The following is a 16,670-nucleotide window of genomic DNA, read 5'->3' as shown; positions in this document are numbered from 1 at the left end:
ACTCTATCCTAAAAAAAAAAAAAAGAAAAAAAAAGAAATCAGGCTGGACTGGGTTAAGGGTATAAAAGAGGGGTTGGAGGTTGCACTAGACTACACTAGGGTCCTAGGAAAAGGGATGGAGCTCTCTGGCTGAATCAGATCAGACCAGGTCAGGAAAAATGAGGAAGGAGCTGTAAGTCCAGGAGGGACAGAGGTTTGGGGTTGGGTTCAGACCTCTGTGGATTCAGAGGTCCTGGTTGGGGTACATGGTCAGACTGTCTGAATGAATGAATTCACCAACAGACATATATATAAACATATGCATATACATGCATACATACAAACACACATATACGCTCCCTTACCTGCACATATAAACAGATCCAGGCCCTCCCCAGCTCAGCAGCACAAAGCTCTTCAGCAATGTGCTAAGGCTTGGGACTGGGCCCACACGTACCTGAAAACAAAGGGCATGAGGGCTTTGGAGGGTCTCTCTCTTCCCCCACCCCAGTAATTCCTCTTCAACAGGGGCTGCTGGGGGCAAATGGGGAGGAGCCAGATATGGGGCTCCAGAGGAAGTTGCTGGCCACTGTGTTTCCTGAGTTCAACAGTGTGTTCTCCTGCTTCTCTGACCTACCCCCTGCCCCCAAGCAGGATGGGGTCCAGGCCTGGCAATCTACCTTTTCCCTTGACTACCTCCCTCCATACACATACATACGTGAACCTACAAATGCCGGAGTCACACAACAATTGTCCCAGCAGCCCCATAACTCAACACAGTCGCACTGCTAAGCCACACATTCAACACATCCTCATTTATGGATTTATAGCATTCACTCACTCAGCAGTCACATATTCTCTGCTTTGTTCAGTATCAGATCCCCAGCACCTAGAATGGGCCTAGTACCTAAAGAGAGTTCAATGAATACTATTTGAATGAATTAATTCACCAACAGACACATACATAAAAATATGCATATACATGCCCACATACAAACACATGTATACACTCCCTTACCTGCACAATAAACAGATCCAGGCCCTCCCCAGCTCAGCAGCACATACATACACACAGACACACACTCAGGCTAACGGGCTAGATGTACACCCAGTGCCAGACACAGACCCACTGTAGATGTTACCTGGCACTCTCACGGTGAGTTGCTGGTGGCAGCTAGCCGGTAAATGTCCTTCAGGCTGGCCAGATCTACAAAGGAAGAGTTGGGGGTGGGGTGCAATAGCATTCCTTGGGGTCCTGAGGCACTGGGCAATGAGAAGCAGGGCTGGCAGCAGGGCAGGGCCAAGGTAACTGTAGATTGGAGAGGGAATGGATGGGTCATACAGTCCCTTCCTCTGGTGTCTTCCTACCAGCTAGGGAGGTAAGGGTAGAGGTGCAGGTCTATCGGGCTTTATTTCAGGTTGAGAGAGACCTTAGGAGGGGAATAGTTTGAGGCCTCAGCTTCTCCTGCCTGGGATGACAAAGAGGAACACTGGATAGAGAGCTTTATGGGCACTAAGACCCCATCTCCAATCCACAGCGGGGTCTCCTATCTTCCCAGTCTTTAATGGCGAAGAGAAGGGGACTTGGAGAGTTAACTACCTGGAAAAGAGTCTGAAAAGTACCCCATTTATCCTCCCATCCTCCCATAGAGCTTCAGGCTACCCACTAGCAACAGAACTGTCTTCCTCCCTCAGCGTCCCCACCCAAAGTCAGCAAGGAGACAGACAATCCTGCTACTCTCTTAATCCCTCACCCAGGGACCTTAGCACCACGGAGACTAATTTAGACCTCAGCTGGTGACCGGGTGCAGCAGATCATGCCTATAATCCCAGTACTTTGGGAGGCTGAGGTGGATCACCTGAGGTCAAGAGTTCGAGACCAGCCTGGCCAACATGGTGGAACCCTATCTCTACTAAAAAAAAATATACAAATTAGCCAGGCATAGTGGCGGGCACCTGTAATCCCAGCTACTTGGATGAGGTAGGAGAATTACTTGAACCCAAGAGGTGGAGGTTGCAGTGAGCCGAGATCATGCCACTGCACTCCAGCCTGGGCAACAGAGCAAGACTCCATCTCAAAATAAGCAAAACAACCAACCGACATTAGCTGGGCTACTAGGCTGGGGGCTGGGTAGGGGTAGGAGTCTCCCAGGTACTCTAAGTACCTCAAGACCCTCTAACCCAAGCCCCCTCCTAGGCCAAGTCCCCTCTCTCACTCCTCCCTCAACAGCATAATCCAGGGCAGTCTATCCTAGGAACCTGCCCCAGAAGGGCCACCTGTCTGGCTGCCCCATGACAGCTAGGGGTGAGAAGCAACAGTCCTGGGGTGAGAGGTGAGGAGCAGACTGAGAAAGCCAATTCTCCCTCAACTTTGAGGGAGATGGGGCCAGGCTGGGAGATCTGGGAACAAACTTTAGGGTCTTGGGTGAAGGAGAGGTATAATTCAGGGAAACAACTTCAAAACAGTGAGGGGAAATGTTAGGTGAGAGTGAAGGGATCCAATTCATACAGTCTTAGGAACTGTAAGGATGGGGAAAAGACTGCCTTGGACTGAGTCATTATTAGGCATCAATGACCAACCAGGACACTCTCAAACCGAAAAGTCTCTTTATTGATCGGTACCATACATGACTCAAATGGCCCAAAAAAGAAAAAAAAAAAAAAAAAAAAAAAAAAAAAAAAAAAAAAGGCATTACAGTTGGGGTGGGATGTCCACCTTCCTCACCCCTTCCCTCAGCTCCTGACTCAATACCCTTCCAAAAGTGGCAGCTGGAGTGGAGGAAATAGGGTGTGGGGGACCCCAGAATCCAGAGGGAAGAGTGGGGAGAGAGGTGGTGCTAGCACTTCCTGGGACTGGCCACAGGAAAAGGCAGCAAAGCCACAGAGCTGGCCCAGCTGCGTGAAACCCTGCTCCTGGCTGCACCCTGGCGGAGCTGAGGATCCTGGCTGCCTCCTCCTCCTCCTCCCTGCTACGAGGAAGGAGTGGCAGGGGACACTGGCAGGTGAAGACCCTCTACTTCACCCAGGGGGACAGAGGCCTGTTTCTCTCTGGTGGGCTTAGAGCTGGGACGTCATCGGTGGCCCCTTCCCCTCTGTGAAGGACAGAGTAGGATTACGTACGCAGTTGGAGGGATTGAGGGAGGAAGATTCTGGAGGAAAGTGGCTAAGCCCCTCTCCCACCCCATGCCTGCCCAACTAAAACAAAACCAGAAATACAGCAACAAGGCTGCACCCTTCTCTCCAGGCTCCCTAAGAGAAGGAGCCTCCCCTCCCCACATCCTAGACAGCTGCTCTTGTGGAGGACTTGTAAGGAATATACACACCATAGGGGTGGGGATGGAAGAGAGGGAGTCACAAGCACTAGGAGGGCAGGCCAGAGTCCAGATAATGGGGAGACAGAGACAACAGCAAGGGTCTGTCACCAAGATGTGGCCACCGATGTCCCACTACCCCATGGCATGCCTTCCCCAACTGCGGTCACCCCACAGGAAAGGGCAAGAGAGATGGCGGTGTCTCCTTGGTCTGAAGCTCTCACACCGTATGGTATGCATACCTCCCTCCCCGCCTCTCACCCCCACCTAGACCCTAGGCCCCCATCTGCTAAGAGTAGGGAGGTAGCTGGACTTTTAATAGGGGGAAGAGGGGGGGACATGAGTGATTTTTTTTAACTTACATTTTTAATAATATTATTTTTTTAAAAACTTGGAGCTGGGATAAGTGGCAGCTGGAGGAGGAGCCCAAAGCTTTACCCCTCTATTACCAGCTGCCTAGGGGAAGGGGCATTCAACCAAGCCCCATAGCTTTAAGTCCCCAAGGGCTGTGGGTATAGAGAACCCCAGGCCTGAAAGGGGTAAAGTCAGGGGGATGGGAAACCCAGAATCTGGAGTGAGGATGGAGGCAAATGCCCTGGGGGGTGGTCAGGACATGTCTCAGAGGCCCAGGTTCCAAGTAGGCATCCACATGTGTACCCCCTTCCCGTAAAAGGCTCTGCAGAGGCCAGGCCCAGCCCAGGGCCACTGTGGGGCAAATCTTGGCACCTGCCCCCAGCGAGTCCAGTTCCTCCTTGAAGCAGGTGGATGGAGGCTGCCCATTTTAGATGCTCAGTCTCTTCATTCTGTCTTCTGCTTCCTGGGGCTGCGAGAGGTGGGGCAGATAGGCAGAGCACTGGGTGGCCACAGCAGGGCCTTTTACTGGGAGGCCTGTGACGTGGGGTTCTCCGATTTGCTTTCTTGGCTGGACGGAGGCTTGCTGTTCCAGGGGCTGTTGGCGCCCAGTGCAGGGGAGTTGTTAAAGCTGTCCTCGTCGTCAATGCCGTTGGCTGCGTCAAACTGGGTGTTCTCCAGCCGGGTGATGAGCCTCTCGTCCTCGTCCCCGAACTCCCCGCCCATCAGGGTGGGCTCCCCCACCACCATCACATCCTGAGAGTGGCGGAGGTCCCCAAACATAATCGGGGCAAGGGCTCGCCCGGCCCAGGGCGGCAGATACCCCCAGAGCCCCAATACCCACCCTGGAAGCTCAAGAGTCCCCACCCCCTCCTCATACCCGAATTTAAAACCTCAACTCCTGACACCCTCAGCTCCTGGAATCCTTCCCACTGAAGAACACCAGAGCATCAAAGCCTTTAGCCCATATCCATTCCCCTAGCTCCCTAGCCCGTCTCCCCAAAATTTTAGGGGACTCCTCAACTTCTGTCCACATGTAAGAGAAAGGGAGATCAAACACGAAGGAAGGGCAGTATGTGCATGTGCAAGGGCATGTACTCTGGATCTGCAAACACTCCAGTCTGCGGGTCATTCTATCAGTGTGAGTGTGTGCGCTGGATGGTCTGTGAGCCCCAAGCTGTCTGTCCTGAACGTCTATATGTCCTCATGGCTGTCTCTGTTCCTTTATGCCCTAGCTTCCTATGGCTGAGTCTGTGTGATCACACCCATGCAAGTGCCTGACAAGGACTCTCTCACCAGTAAAAGCAGTTAGCCCATGCTGGCAGAGTACATGAAGAAAACTGTCTTTGCTTCTATGCCTGCTAGTGAGCTCAGGCTTGGACAGGGGTCAGGGGTGAGCAGTGGGGCAGCCCAGAAGAGAGAAGAAAGCCGAGATGCTTACAGGTACCTGGCTGGAGAGGGCGAAGGTGCTAGCTGGGCTCTTCTTCTTGCTGTTGCTGTTGTTGGTGTTACCGCCCCCCGAGCTCATGGTGCTGCCCCCTGACATCTTCCGTTTCCGCCGTTTGCTGGGCTGCTGACGTGTGGGCTCCGCTGTGTCAGGGAAAGGAGACTCAGATGGGAGAGGGCCCCAGGTCCCCTATTCTAAATTGTGGCTCCCAAAGAGCATGAGCCTGCCCTGATCCCAATTTTGTAGACCCGGGAACAAGGAAGGGGCAGGGAAAACTTCAAAAGGAAATAAAGATACAGTTTTGGGGAGCAGTGTGAGATCCTGGTAAAAGCAGGTGCAAGGCACTCACCGGGGGGTGCTACCATGCGCTGCCACTTCTGGAAAAGGCAAGTCTTGAGGCAGTCGCGGGGGCTGAGGCTGTAGGTCTTGTGGCGGGACATGAGCTCTTGCATGGGCTCAAGTATCACACAGAGCTAGGAGTAGGCAAGGAGGTGGCTTGTCAGGGGACAGACATGGAGCCGAGACTAAATGGACTGGGGCAGAAACTGGGAGGTCAGAGACTCACTCGGAGGTAGTTGAGAGTGGAATTGGACAGCCCACACCGGGTGATGTTTTTCGAGAGCTGATCCAACATCTGGGGGTCTTGGGCCTAGAGTGGGAGAAAAGACAAGCAAGAACACTGACACCTGGGTTGCCTCTGCTCACCTGCCCTATCATCTGAGAATTGTAACACTCCTGAAAGAGGATACTCTCTTATAAAACCTGCTGTTCAGATAAAGACACCCTAACCCTCTGTCTAAGGCCGGTCATTTCCTGAACCGACCTTGTTCCACCCTTCCCCCTGCCTGCCTTCACTCTTGTGTCCTGGGTCCTGCCCACGACTCACATGCATGGCAAGGATGCTGCGGGGGATGAGCTCTCGGTGCTGCCGGATGCTGAAGTGCCACGTCTTTATTCGCATCATGTCGTCAAACATGAACTCCAGGTACAACCGGCCCTCCACACACACCTGGGGAAAGGCTTGTCAGACCCCGCCCCCTCCCCACATACTATACCTGAAGGTATGTCTATTACAGTCTCCCATTTGCTTACAACTCTCCCATTGCATATACGTTTGTCACCTGCACATTAAATCTGGGTGCACAAATGTCACAATACCCCCCCCACCCATATACCTGGCCCTTACACACACAGACACACAACACACACACACACAGTAGAAAATCTTAACAGATCGTCCTCTCCCCATGTAGTTAGTGATACACTCATCTGCTCTATGCTATGTGAGGGCAGACTCTTGTTCACTCGTGTAGCCCTAGGGCCCTGAAAACTATCCCATACGAACATAATACATGTTTGCTGATAGTTGCAACATGCCTATCCGCCCTTCTTATTTTGCCACTTCGCAATGTGGCTCCCTGGAGAATAGCTGTGAGTATACACTGGGAGAGAGGACGGGAATCAAACCCAGGTGCCATGGAGTTCCACATCCACCTGGGTTGCTGACCTGGGTGAACATGGGCTTGCCATGCTGGGTCACCATGCTGCCCTGGTCACAGTCGAGGGACACAAAGTTGCTGTGGAATGCCTCCTTGGGGTGCTTAAGAACATAGTACAGCTCCGTAGCACCCCCCTCAAAGATGCTGCGGAAGTAGCGTGGGATCAGGGTCCGGCCAATGGCTGTAGAGATGGGACAAACTCTTCAGACAAAGGGACCGCAAAAGGGGCCAGACAGATGCCTCCCCTACCAAGCTAGATATCCCCTGGCACTCCCAGACCCACTTCTAGACTTTAGAACTACACAAGAGGTATACACCCCCATAGCAAGAGCCCAGAGGTCACTTACTATATCTCTTTGGTCCATCCTCCAGGCAGAAAGTGATGGTCAACATGGCATCGTCCTCAAAGAACTCAGTTGTGAATGCATCCCACCAGAGATTGTCACACTCCTAGGGAGCATGGTGAGGTGTGTTCATGTTTTTTGTCTTTTTTTTTTTTTTTCCTTTTTGTGGAGAACGGGGTCTCACTATATTACCCAGGCAGGTCTCGAACTCTTGGGCTCAAGCTATCCACCTGCCTCTGCCTCCCTGAGAGCTGGGATTACAGGCGTGAGCCACCGCGCCCGGCCGGTGTGTTCATGTTACAAGATATCCCATAGGGTGCCCAGATGGCCCTCCTGCTCCCAATTCCTTTTCCCTTGGCAATACCTCTGTCCAGTTCTGAAGCCGTTTGTTAAGCTCGAATATTCTATAGTCAGTTTGGTTGCCATACGGTGTGTGCCTCCTGGAGGAAGTGAAGGAGGCAGATCAATAGGAGCGGAGCCTCCCCACCTCACCCCTACCTCGGCCTTCACCCAGTGGAAAGCACCTTCTTCCCCACTGGACTCCACTTACCCAATCCCTGGCTCCAGGTATGTAGGCGGGTACATGGGAGTCGGGCTGTGTAAAGTAAGAGGCTATGAGAATGGGGGTGGAAGACAGGAATTATTGGGGGTGGGGGGCTACTCCCTCCCCTTTCCAGGCAAGATCCCACCTGGAGAAGGGTTAGGAAGTGGCCAAGAGACTCACTTACCCTACATCCCGATCCAGCATGGTGCCGGGATGGAAGGGGGGGAAGGCGTTGCCGTTTGGGGGCTCCTTCGGGGAGTACAGCTTGAATGACTTTGAGGAACAACCTAGAAGAGAAAGAAAGGAGTCATAGCTGGGCTCGGTGGCTCACATCTGTAATCTTAGCACTTTGGGAGGCCAAGGCAAGAAGACTGCTTGAGCACAGGAGGTCGAGGCTGCAGGGACCAGCCAGGGCAACATAACAAGACCTCGTCTCTAAAAATAATCTTAAAAGTTAGCCGGGTATGGTGGGGCACGCCTGTAGTTCCAGCTACTTGGGAGGCTGAGGCGGGAGGATCACTTGAGCCTGGGAGGTTGACACTGAAGTAAGCAGAGATCATACCACTGCACTCTAGCCTGGACAACAGAGTGAGACCCTGTTCCTAAAAGAAAAAGGAGTCCCCTGACCCCCTCTTGGGAGCTCTCCGATAAGCCTGCTAGACTGTATGGATAGGGATGGTCTTATGGAGCTCCTTGGCCTGCTTACAAGAGAGTGGTGGAGTAGGGGAGGGGCCTACTCTAGGGAGTACCTGTCTCTCCTTCTAATTCTGGCTCCAATCTTATTTCATTAAGAAACAAGAGTATTCCACCCTAATCCCAGCGCATAGCCAAGATCCCATTTCTTCATTTGGCTGAGCCCTAGATGACAGAAGAGGAATTGAAGCTGGGAAGAATTATCACAGAACAAATAAATATCCAATCATTAGAATCTAATTTTGATAAACTCCCTTTTAATCTACATAGTTTCATTCAATCATCACAACAACCTTACGAGGCAGTAGGGCTGACCATAACATTCCCATTTTACAGATGAGGCAACTGAGGGCTCAAAGGAACTTGCCAAGATCATAAAGCTAGTAACTCTCAAAGCTAGGACTTGAGCTTGGATCTTCTGATTCCCACATCCTATACTTTCTACCATCGGACCCCGCTATTGCCCTCTAGAGACCAAAGTGGGGGAGGAAAAGGGGGGATTTTCGAACTCTGCCCCTCCTCCACCCTCAGGGTCTCAGGAGGGCAAGGGATAGAAAGATAAATGGGGGTGGGTGCCTGTTGGGTGCGGCCTACCAGATAACCAGTTGTGCCTTCTGCCTCCCCACCAACGGCCACTCCCTTATCAGCCCAGCCCCCACCCCTGCCCCCACCAAGGGTATAGAGTATTGTCTCCAAACCAGAAACCCAAAGCCTCAACCCCTTTTCTCTTCTGAGACTTGGGAGTGGGGGAGGCGGCAGATAAGCCTCCTTTGGATCCCACTCTACCTACAATGGAGAAGTAAGTGGTTTGGAAAGGAGCCTATGTTCCTCAGTCTAGGGGCACGTGGTCACTAGACAGGGGTCTTGCTAGTGTGTATCTGTGATGTGCACATGTCCTCTCTCACATCTCACCTAACAGCAAACAGTTCCTGGAGTACTGTTTTCTGACTGGAAGAAGTGTTAAATTCATAGTTGGGTATGAGCCAGGTACCCCTACAACTTTGTTTCCCCTTCTCACCAGATAGGAGGGGAAACTGAGGCACAGTCCCAAAAGTCATCTGACTCCAATCACATTTGCTTCCTTCGGTCCCTAAAACTTGACTGCATTTGGAAGGGTAGCTAGATTGGCTGTATCTATCTCCTCCCCAACTTAGACGCAAAACCTATTTTGTTCCTTGGGGGGAAGAGACAAAAGAAGACCCTGTGCCAACATGTGTCATTTTATTCTCTCCCCAGGGCCCCATCCTCACAATGCAGGCAAAAGGAGGGTCCCAGACTGCACAGTCTCTGAGGGTGCCAAGAGTCAAAGCCTGTGTGTGCCTGCACACACGTGTGCCTCATCCTGCCTAGCAGGCTTCTACCCTCAGCTCGCCCTAACATGCCCTATCAAGGGCTGGAACCCAGCAGCCCCCAGGCAGATTCAGATGCCCGCAACAGGCCCTCACCCCATGCACGAGCTCCACATCCATATGCTCCAAGAACAGCACACACAGCCTTCACATGCCAGTCTGGACTGAGCCTGTATCTCCAGAAAGACAGTCCCCACTGAGCCACTAAGTCTCCCCACTACACAGGCAGACTAAGGCCACACAGGAAGCCCAAGCTCACACGGCCCACGAGAGGCCAGGCCTGGGCAATAAACCCAAGAGTAGATTCTCAGACCTGGCCCTCATCCCCCAATTAGGCCATCCTTTCTCCCATAACTTAACCACCCCTGCCTCCTCAGTTTAGGGACCACTTGAAACATGTCAACTCAAGAACCTGAAGAGAAAGGAGGCAGGATGCCTGGGTTTCTCTCCAATTTTGTAAAAAAAATTATCAGAGCCTCCATTTCTCTCTCTAGAAAATCAACAGGCATTGTCTGGGCCTGGGAAATAGCTCTGAGGAGCTAAGGCCCAAAGCTCTGGGCCTCTATTTACACCTCCAGCGAATGGACACAAACTCAGCATCTCTCCAGAGCCACTCAACTCCCAGTAGCTCCAGCATAAGGGCTTGGGAGTAGAGAAGGGGAGGGACATCACCCAGACCATCTGTCCCTGTTGCTGCCTGTCCCCAGCAGCAGGAGTAGAGGGAGCAAGTAGAGGGGGACGGGGGTGGGTGGGTGGGGAGATGTGTCATCCAGCCCTGTAGTCAGCCATGGCCCCCCTCCCACCTCTAGCAATCTGGAAGCCTTTAGGAAGGGGGAGAGAAGAGCCCAGAACTAGTAAAGTTTTCTCAGGGTGGAAGCTGCATCCCGGGGTTGAGGGGGGCACCTCCAGCTGGGCATTGCCATGGTAACCAGGCTGACCAGAGGGCAGGCCCCCTCCCTTTAGGGGCTGGCCACAGGTCAGCAGGCCTGAGCGCCCCGGCGGCTCTGAGCTGGGGCACCTCTCTCCCAGCCCGCAGACCAGGCCTGGGCCGGGCTGAGGGCCTTCTGCCCACCCCCCAACAGGCTTGCAGGGTGCTCAGACTTACCTGGGAGAACTGAGGGGGCCAGGAGAGGTGCGGGGAGAGACTGCAAGCCCAGAGGAGTCCTGGCAGGGGTGAGGGCTGAGGAGGAGACAACTTCAGCAGCTCATGTCCCGAGTGGGACAGGCAGGCCGGGCTGGGAGCTTCACTCCGCCGGCCGCACAAAGACTCGCACGCACAGCCTCGGCCCGCCCCGCGGCGGCCGCAGCCCCGGGGGAAAGTTACAATGGCCACTGGGCTGGGCGCCGGGGGCCAGGGGGCCGGCCTGGGGGGCGGGGGACCGCGGGGAGTCCGGAGCCTTCTTTGTTTGCAAGGTTTCCCTCAACAATGGCTGCTCCGCTCTTTCCTCTCTCCTCCTCCTCCTCCTCAGCTCTCCCCGCCGCCGCCTCTCGCTGCCTCTGCCTCCGAGCAGCCCGCCCGCCCTCCCCAGGCCACCGGGCCCCTCTGCTGGGAGTACCAGGAGAGGCAGGGCCCGGCACTCACACTCACTCACACTCGCACACTCAGACACACACGCAGCGCCCGCCGGCTGCCTGCCTTTCTCCCTTTCTCTCCCTGCCTCCCTCCCTCCCCGCTCGCTCTCTCCGAGCCTCTCTCAGAATGAGGCCCCAGGGCGGGCGGAGGGTGGAGCTGCCCCCACCGGCCCCGCCCCCTCCCTGAGAGGAAAGAGGAAGAGCAAGGGAGGGAGGGAGGGAGGCTGGGACGGAGGGACTGCTGAGAAAAACAAAAGAGAGACAGAGACTGGGAGAGACAGGGGACGGAGCAGATTGGGCCAGGAGAGACCTAGATGGAGGAGAGGCCTGTGGGGGCCAGGAACGAAATGCAGCCCGCCTTCCCCGAGCCCTAGGCGAGGTGATCAGGAGTGAGCAGGAGGGCCAAAGCCACTGGCAGAGATGGAGGAGGGCGGGCTCCTCTCTGCAGACTCCAAGATCTTCAAAGCACCTTCCAAACCTCCCCCAAATCTTTCTCGCCCCTGTGATCACTCAGGTTGAAGGCAGGCCTGGGATGCCACCCTGGGCTCCCCTGGTGAAATCCGGGAGAAGCTCGGGGGAGAGGCTCCAGGGGGTTATTTTTGACAGACACACATTCTGACATCAGCCTGTAAACACTGATTGGAGGGAGGCGGACACTACAGGCTTCCCTGCCCCCAACCCACCTAAGTTCAAGCCTTGACTTAGATCCCCCTTAACGGGAAGCCCCCTTCCCCACCACCACTGAAAACAAGTGGGTGCCAGGGAAATAGGCATTGTCAGAGCTAGGGAAAGCCAACTTGGCCATCCAAGGGTCCCCAGAAGGAGCCTAGTTTGCTGCTGAATCCTCCCCACCACCCCAGGAAAAAAAAAAAGGTGTGGTTAGTGGATAGGGCCTGTTCTCCCATCCAGCAGGGGCATCCCAAGGGAGCAGGTATTTCTATTTTTTTTCTAAGGTAATTTTGTTGTAGCAGGAGGGGGTATTTCTAAAACTTGGATAGTGGTCCAGACCTTACTCTTGGACCGATAGGAAAAGGGAAACACATAGTGTACACACACACACACATACACACACACGGGAAGGGGGAGCGCAAATCTTCTATTTCCTTCTTTGCAATTTGAGTGTCTGTTTCTCTACTCCCTTCCCCCACCCTCAACTATACTCACACGTAACTCCAAGGACAGGATTTCTCATGACATATTCACCAGTTAACTGTGCAATAATATTGCACCTGGCTCTGTGAACATCTTCCACATAGATAACACATCTCACTTTCACATAAATCAGTACCTGATACACATTTCAACCTCTGAAATATCTTTTTTACGAGATGGAATCTTGCTCTGTTGCTTAGGCTGGAGTGCAGTGGCGTGATCTTGGCTCAATGCAACCTCCACCTCCTGGGTTCAAGCGATTCTCCTGCCTCAGCCTCCCGAGTAGCTGAGCTTACAGGTGCATGCCACCACACCCAGCTAATTTTTGTATTTTTAGTAGAGACAGGGTTTCACTACGTTGGCCAGACTGGTCTCGAACACCTGACCTCAGGTGATCCACCCAGCTTGGCCTCCCAAAGCGCTAGTATTACAGACATGAGCCACCGCACCTGGCCATCAACCTGTGATATATCTCAAATCCTAAATATACCCAAATCCTGGATACACACACACACACACACACAGTCTAAGCCATACACACTGGGACCTACAACATGCATCCTGACCTCAATACACACACCAAAACTGTGTTATAACCCCTAACCCTGTGACAGCCTATTACATACACACCCTGATTATTTATTATGCAAGGACTTAACGTATAAATCACCCTCTCTGAAACCTGCGTACCATTCCTCATCACAGCCTGGCCACAGAAGAAACCCCAGCTTTTACAAGCATACTGAAATCTATAACATTCAGCCAGACCCTGCAACATACAGCCTATCACCAGGACTTAAGACATTCCCACTGACTCCCAAATTTACAGCTTACCTCTGGGGTAGTCCCAGTTCTCCCCCACTGCCTTTAAACTTTCCAAAGTGCATTCAGTACCTCAAGAGATCCTCATAGCACATAGGGCCAAATATCCTAACAGTGAGATCCTAACAGAACCCACTGAGACAGGATGACCAGGGTGGGTTGGGGGGTGGGAGGGTTGAACCCTGCACTTCTAAACCCACCAGATATAAGCCAATTCCTACTGCAGCCATTCCTACTCCCTTCCCCCACCAGGCCTCAAATCACTATCCACATAGGGAAGGGGAATGCGCTCTGGCTTTTGCCTCCAGCCCAGAGCTCAGAACCCCGACCCAGCCTGTCTCCTCAGACAGGAGGGACTACAAGGGCCCTCCAGTCTTGCTATAGGGTAGAGGGGCCCCTAAATGCCAAGATGTATCAAGACTGGCAAACCATTCAAAACAGGCCTTCTAGTTCTCCTTCTCCAGGAAGTCTGCTCCTCTCTCTGCTCTGACCCGATTCACCTAGTTGCACAGGGCCCGAACAGGTCCAGCTAAAAAGAGCAAGTCTGAGTTAGAAGGCCTTAGAATTGGTGGTGAGGTGGAGGGAGCAGCAAAGAATGACAAAGATGACAAGGAAAAGTACTCCTCCTGGAGGTGGGGACTCAAAGGACAGTAGCCAGCACCAGCCCACAGGATGAGGTACCAGCACTGCCCCCTGCTCGGGCCCCTAGGGCTCCCTGACCCAGGCCTCCAGTGTGCCTGCCCCCCTTCCTTTGTCTGTGCCCGGCCTCCCGTTGGCCTGGCGCTCTGCCATCCTCCTCTCCTGGCTCCCAGCCGCCACCACTGCTGCCTCCTCCCCTCCCCCTACTCCTCCCTGCCTTAACCCTTCTAAGCCACATGCTGCCCCAGACAGGCCCTGGCCCCCTCAGCATCTTGCTCAGGGTGATGCCCTTTAGCAGAGGCTCTCCTTGCTCCCAGCCATTCCAGCCCCAGAAGCTGGTCCTCACCCCAGAAGCACTATGGGAGCTGGGCGTGTGTATGTGTGTATCTTGTGGTGTTTCTGCATGTGCATGTGTGTGGGTCTGTGTGCGCTCTGGCTTCCCTCAGTCACATGTGTGGGGCATGTGCTGTCTCTGCCGGGCTGGGGGAGGAGGAGGAGCCCGGAGACAGCAGAGCACAAAGGAGAGACTCAGACAGGCAGGCAGGCAGGCGGCAGGCGGCCTGCCAGGGCGCCTCAGCCCTCACCCCAGGGCTGCTCAAGGTGGGGGAAGTCTTCAGGCCTGGACTGCTACATGCTGCCATGCTGCCCTTGTGTTCAAGCCTGTGCTCCCCCATCCAAGCAAGTTGCAAGTCAGGTCCCCTCTCTAACCCCAACTGCTACTATTCCCCACCTCCAGTCTACTCTGAAGCCCTCCCCATGTGGTTCTCCTTAACGTCTAACCTCCATCCATCCTCTATGGCATCAATCTACAAGACTTCTTCACGATCTGGAAAAAGACTCCCCACTCTTCCCTATCTTTTGCCCTCTCTCCCTCAGTCAGACCACTAGACACAAAAGGAACATGCCTTCTGGGGCACTGACTGAAGTTGCCTTCCCACCCACCCACAAACCCCGGGCTTAGGCCCTCTTCCTGTTCCCATTCTGCTCCCAGAGACTAAGAAGAAGAGATTTTCTCTCTCCTACCACTGGATCCAGGCACCCTGCCCCAACTTCAGGGCCAACCTCTCATCCACCTCCAGCCTGACAACCCCTCCATACATACATACTAGCTTACTCATTATTTGTAGGAACTAAGAATTACAATTTAAGACTCATCCCTCTAGCTTGTTCAGATCCTTAGTTTAACTGCTCTGCTCATGTGCGGTGATGGAGGGTCAGGGCCCTGGGGTGAGCTAAGAACATGATGGATCTGAACGGGGTACCCAGCATGGGGCAATTATAAAGGAGAAAATCCACACATAAACATGTACACCAAGCTGGTAGGAGGAGAGACGATGGGGCCAGGCAGGATTCCAGCTTGGCAAGCTCTTCCCTCTCTTCTCCCCAACCCTCTGCAGCAGGTATGGTTCCCATACCCGGATATTCTAGGATTCTTAGGTTCTCTTATTCCTCCTTCTGGGACCCATGCCCCTTAAATATCAGCCTCAGCAGGCACCTGAAGTGTTTGCCCAGCCCAGCTTGGCCTGGGTCACATGATTTTCAAGGAAGCTTCCGTGCTGGTAGCTTCCCGTGAGGATCTGTGGGGGAGTGAGGGGTGTCCAGTTGTGAAGTATGTAGCCAAAGCGGGCTACATTCAAGGACACTGACTTCCAGGAGAAAGCTGACTCCAGTCTGGGCCAGGAGGGCCAATTCCAGGACCCAGAGTCCCGGGGATGGAGAAAGTGTGCCCCTGAGGCCCTCTGTAGACTACCTCTCCAGTCGCATGGCTTTTCTCTTTCCTCCTGGCAGTGAGGTAGATGCCCCCCGCCACCCCCCTACCCGCCCCTCAGGAAAAAAACTCAGACTAGGCTATCCCTGGCAAGAGCTGATATGTTTTGGGGAGGCAGGGATCTGAGCCTGGGTCCTCTCTCAAGTTCTCGGTTTTGGGTCAAGTATTGCTCCCTCAGCTTACCTCTCCACAAATCACTCTATTTCCTAGCCTGCCCTCCCACTAGGGCGGAGATGCCAGACCCAAGGGTCCAATTATCTGGCACCTCTTAGGAGTACCATCGGTGCCTCAGGAGGGCCAACCTTCCCTGGCAACAGGCAGGAAAAGTTGAAGGGGGGGCAAGATGGGCCCCAATCAATACCTCCCTGCAAACAGGGTACTCAGAAACAGCATGGGGGGGATGTCACAAGATAGGTAAGAGGCAATGGGCAGCAGGGAAGGGGGGCAGCCCAAACCAGCCAATCACAACTCTATGGTGACCTGAGGGGGGGGTCAAAAGTCCAGAGTCACTTCTGATTGGCTAACAACCTGGAATTCTGAGAATTTCGGCCCCCCCCGACCTCTCCCCAATTAGCCTACCCCCGAAAAAAACATACACATAAGCCACCCCCAGCATCTCCTCCCCGTGTTTCTGGACTGCTGCGCATTTACACAGTTGGGGAAAACCCTCCCCGCCGGCCTGAGGCCCCGCGTAGCCCTTCCAGCTCCCGGCCTCCCCCATGCCATCGACAACCCCCCAGACAAGTTCTCGACAAACACGGGGTGAGGGGTCCGCGGGGACGGTTGGGCAGGAAGGGGACGAGTGGCCGCGCGCCCCACTCACCAGGACAGGCACAGCCCACTGACATCTTCACATCGCCCGCCGCTGGGGGCCCAGCCGAGTCACGGTGCCCGCCCCTCGCGGGGACAGGCCGGGCATGAGCCGCCGCCGCCGCCCGCGGCCCCCGCTGCGCTTGCCGCCGGCCCGGCCCGGCCTCGGCGCAGTACGGGCGGCCCCTGGCTGCGGCGAGGGGCCTGTCAGACGCGAAGCAGACAGGAAGGAAGCCAGGCAGGAAGGCGAGCAGGGCCTCTGCGTGTGTGCGCGCGGGTGTGAGTCCGCGGAGTGTGTGTCCGTGTGTGCGCGTGTGCGTGTGCGTGTCTGTGCGCTCCCGCCGCCGTCGCCGAGCGCCCCCCTCTCCGCCCTCGCGCTCGCGCTCCCTC

General features: G+C 54.4%; 1 protein-coding gene across 7 annotated transcripts; it reads right to left on the bottom strand.

Annotated features, from left to right (window-relative positions):
• Positions 1 to 1,156: 1,156 nt before the first annotated feature.
• Positions 1,157 to 16,670, bottom strand: LDB1 (LIM domain binding 1). Of its 7 annotated transcripts, none has more exons than XM_033184839.1 (11): positions 16,294 to 16,437; positions 7,660 to 7,762; positions 7,482 to 7,526; positions 7,296 to 7,371; positions 6,935 to 7,037; positions 6,596 to 6,768; positions 5,975 to 6,097; positions 5,654 to 5,737; positions 5,438 to 5,561; positions 5,083 to 5,231; positions 1,157 to 1,186 (listed from the first exon to the last, which is right to left on the bottom strand). In XM_033184839.1, the coding sequence occupies exons 1-11, from the start codon at positions 16,316 to 16,318 to the stop codon at positions 1,172 to 1,174; spliced, it is 1,020 nt and encodes a 339-aa protein (XP_033040730.1). In that variant the 5' UTR covers positions 16,319 to 16,437; the 3' UTR covers positions 1,157 to 1,171. The 7 variants fall into 7 exon arrangements, with proteins under 7 accessions (XP_033040730.1, XP_033040740.1, XP_033040684.1 ...); XM_033184849.1 differs by having other exon boundaries at positions 5,089 to 5,231; XM_033184793.1 differs by lacking the exon at positions 1,157 to 1,186 and adding an exon at positions 3,635 to 4,397 and having other exon boundaries at positions 16,294 to 16,670.

The sequence above is a fragment of the Trachypithecus francoisi genome, unplaced genomic scaffold (assembly GCF_009764315.1).
Source record: "Trachypithecus francoisi isolate TF-2019V2 unplaced genomic scaffold, Tfra_2.0 Contig01579, whole genome shotgun sequence".
NCBI classification, from domain to species: domain Eukaryota; kingdom Metazoa; phylum Chordata; class Mammalia; order Primates; family Cercopithecidae; genus Trachypithecus; species Trachypithecus francoisi.
This window is presented reverse-complemented; position numbering and strand designations above follow the sequence as displayed.

Excerpts from the sequence above, each read along its gene's own strand:
- LDB1 (XM_033184793.1), bottom strand. The coding sequence starts at position 16,318 with ATGTCAGTGGGCTGTGCCTGTCCTG. Across the intron at positions 7,527-7,659 it reads ATGCTGGATCGGGATGTAGG|CCCGACTCCCATGTACCCGC; the intron begins GTAAGTGAGTCT and ends TACTTTACACAG. Across the intron at positions 5,562-5,653 it reads CCACTCTCAACTACCTCCGA|CTCTGTGTGATACTTGAGCC; the intron begins GTGAGTCTCTGA and ends GCCTACTCCTAG.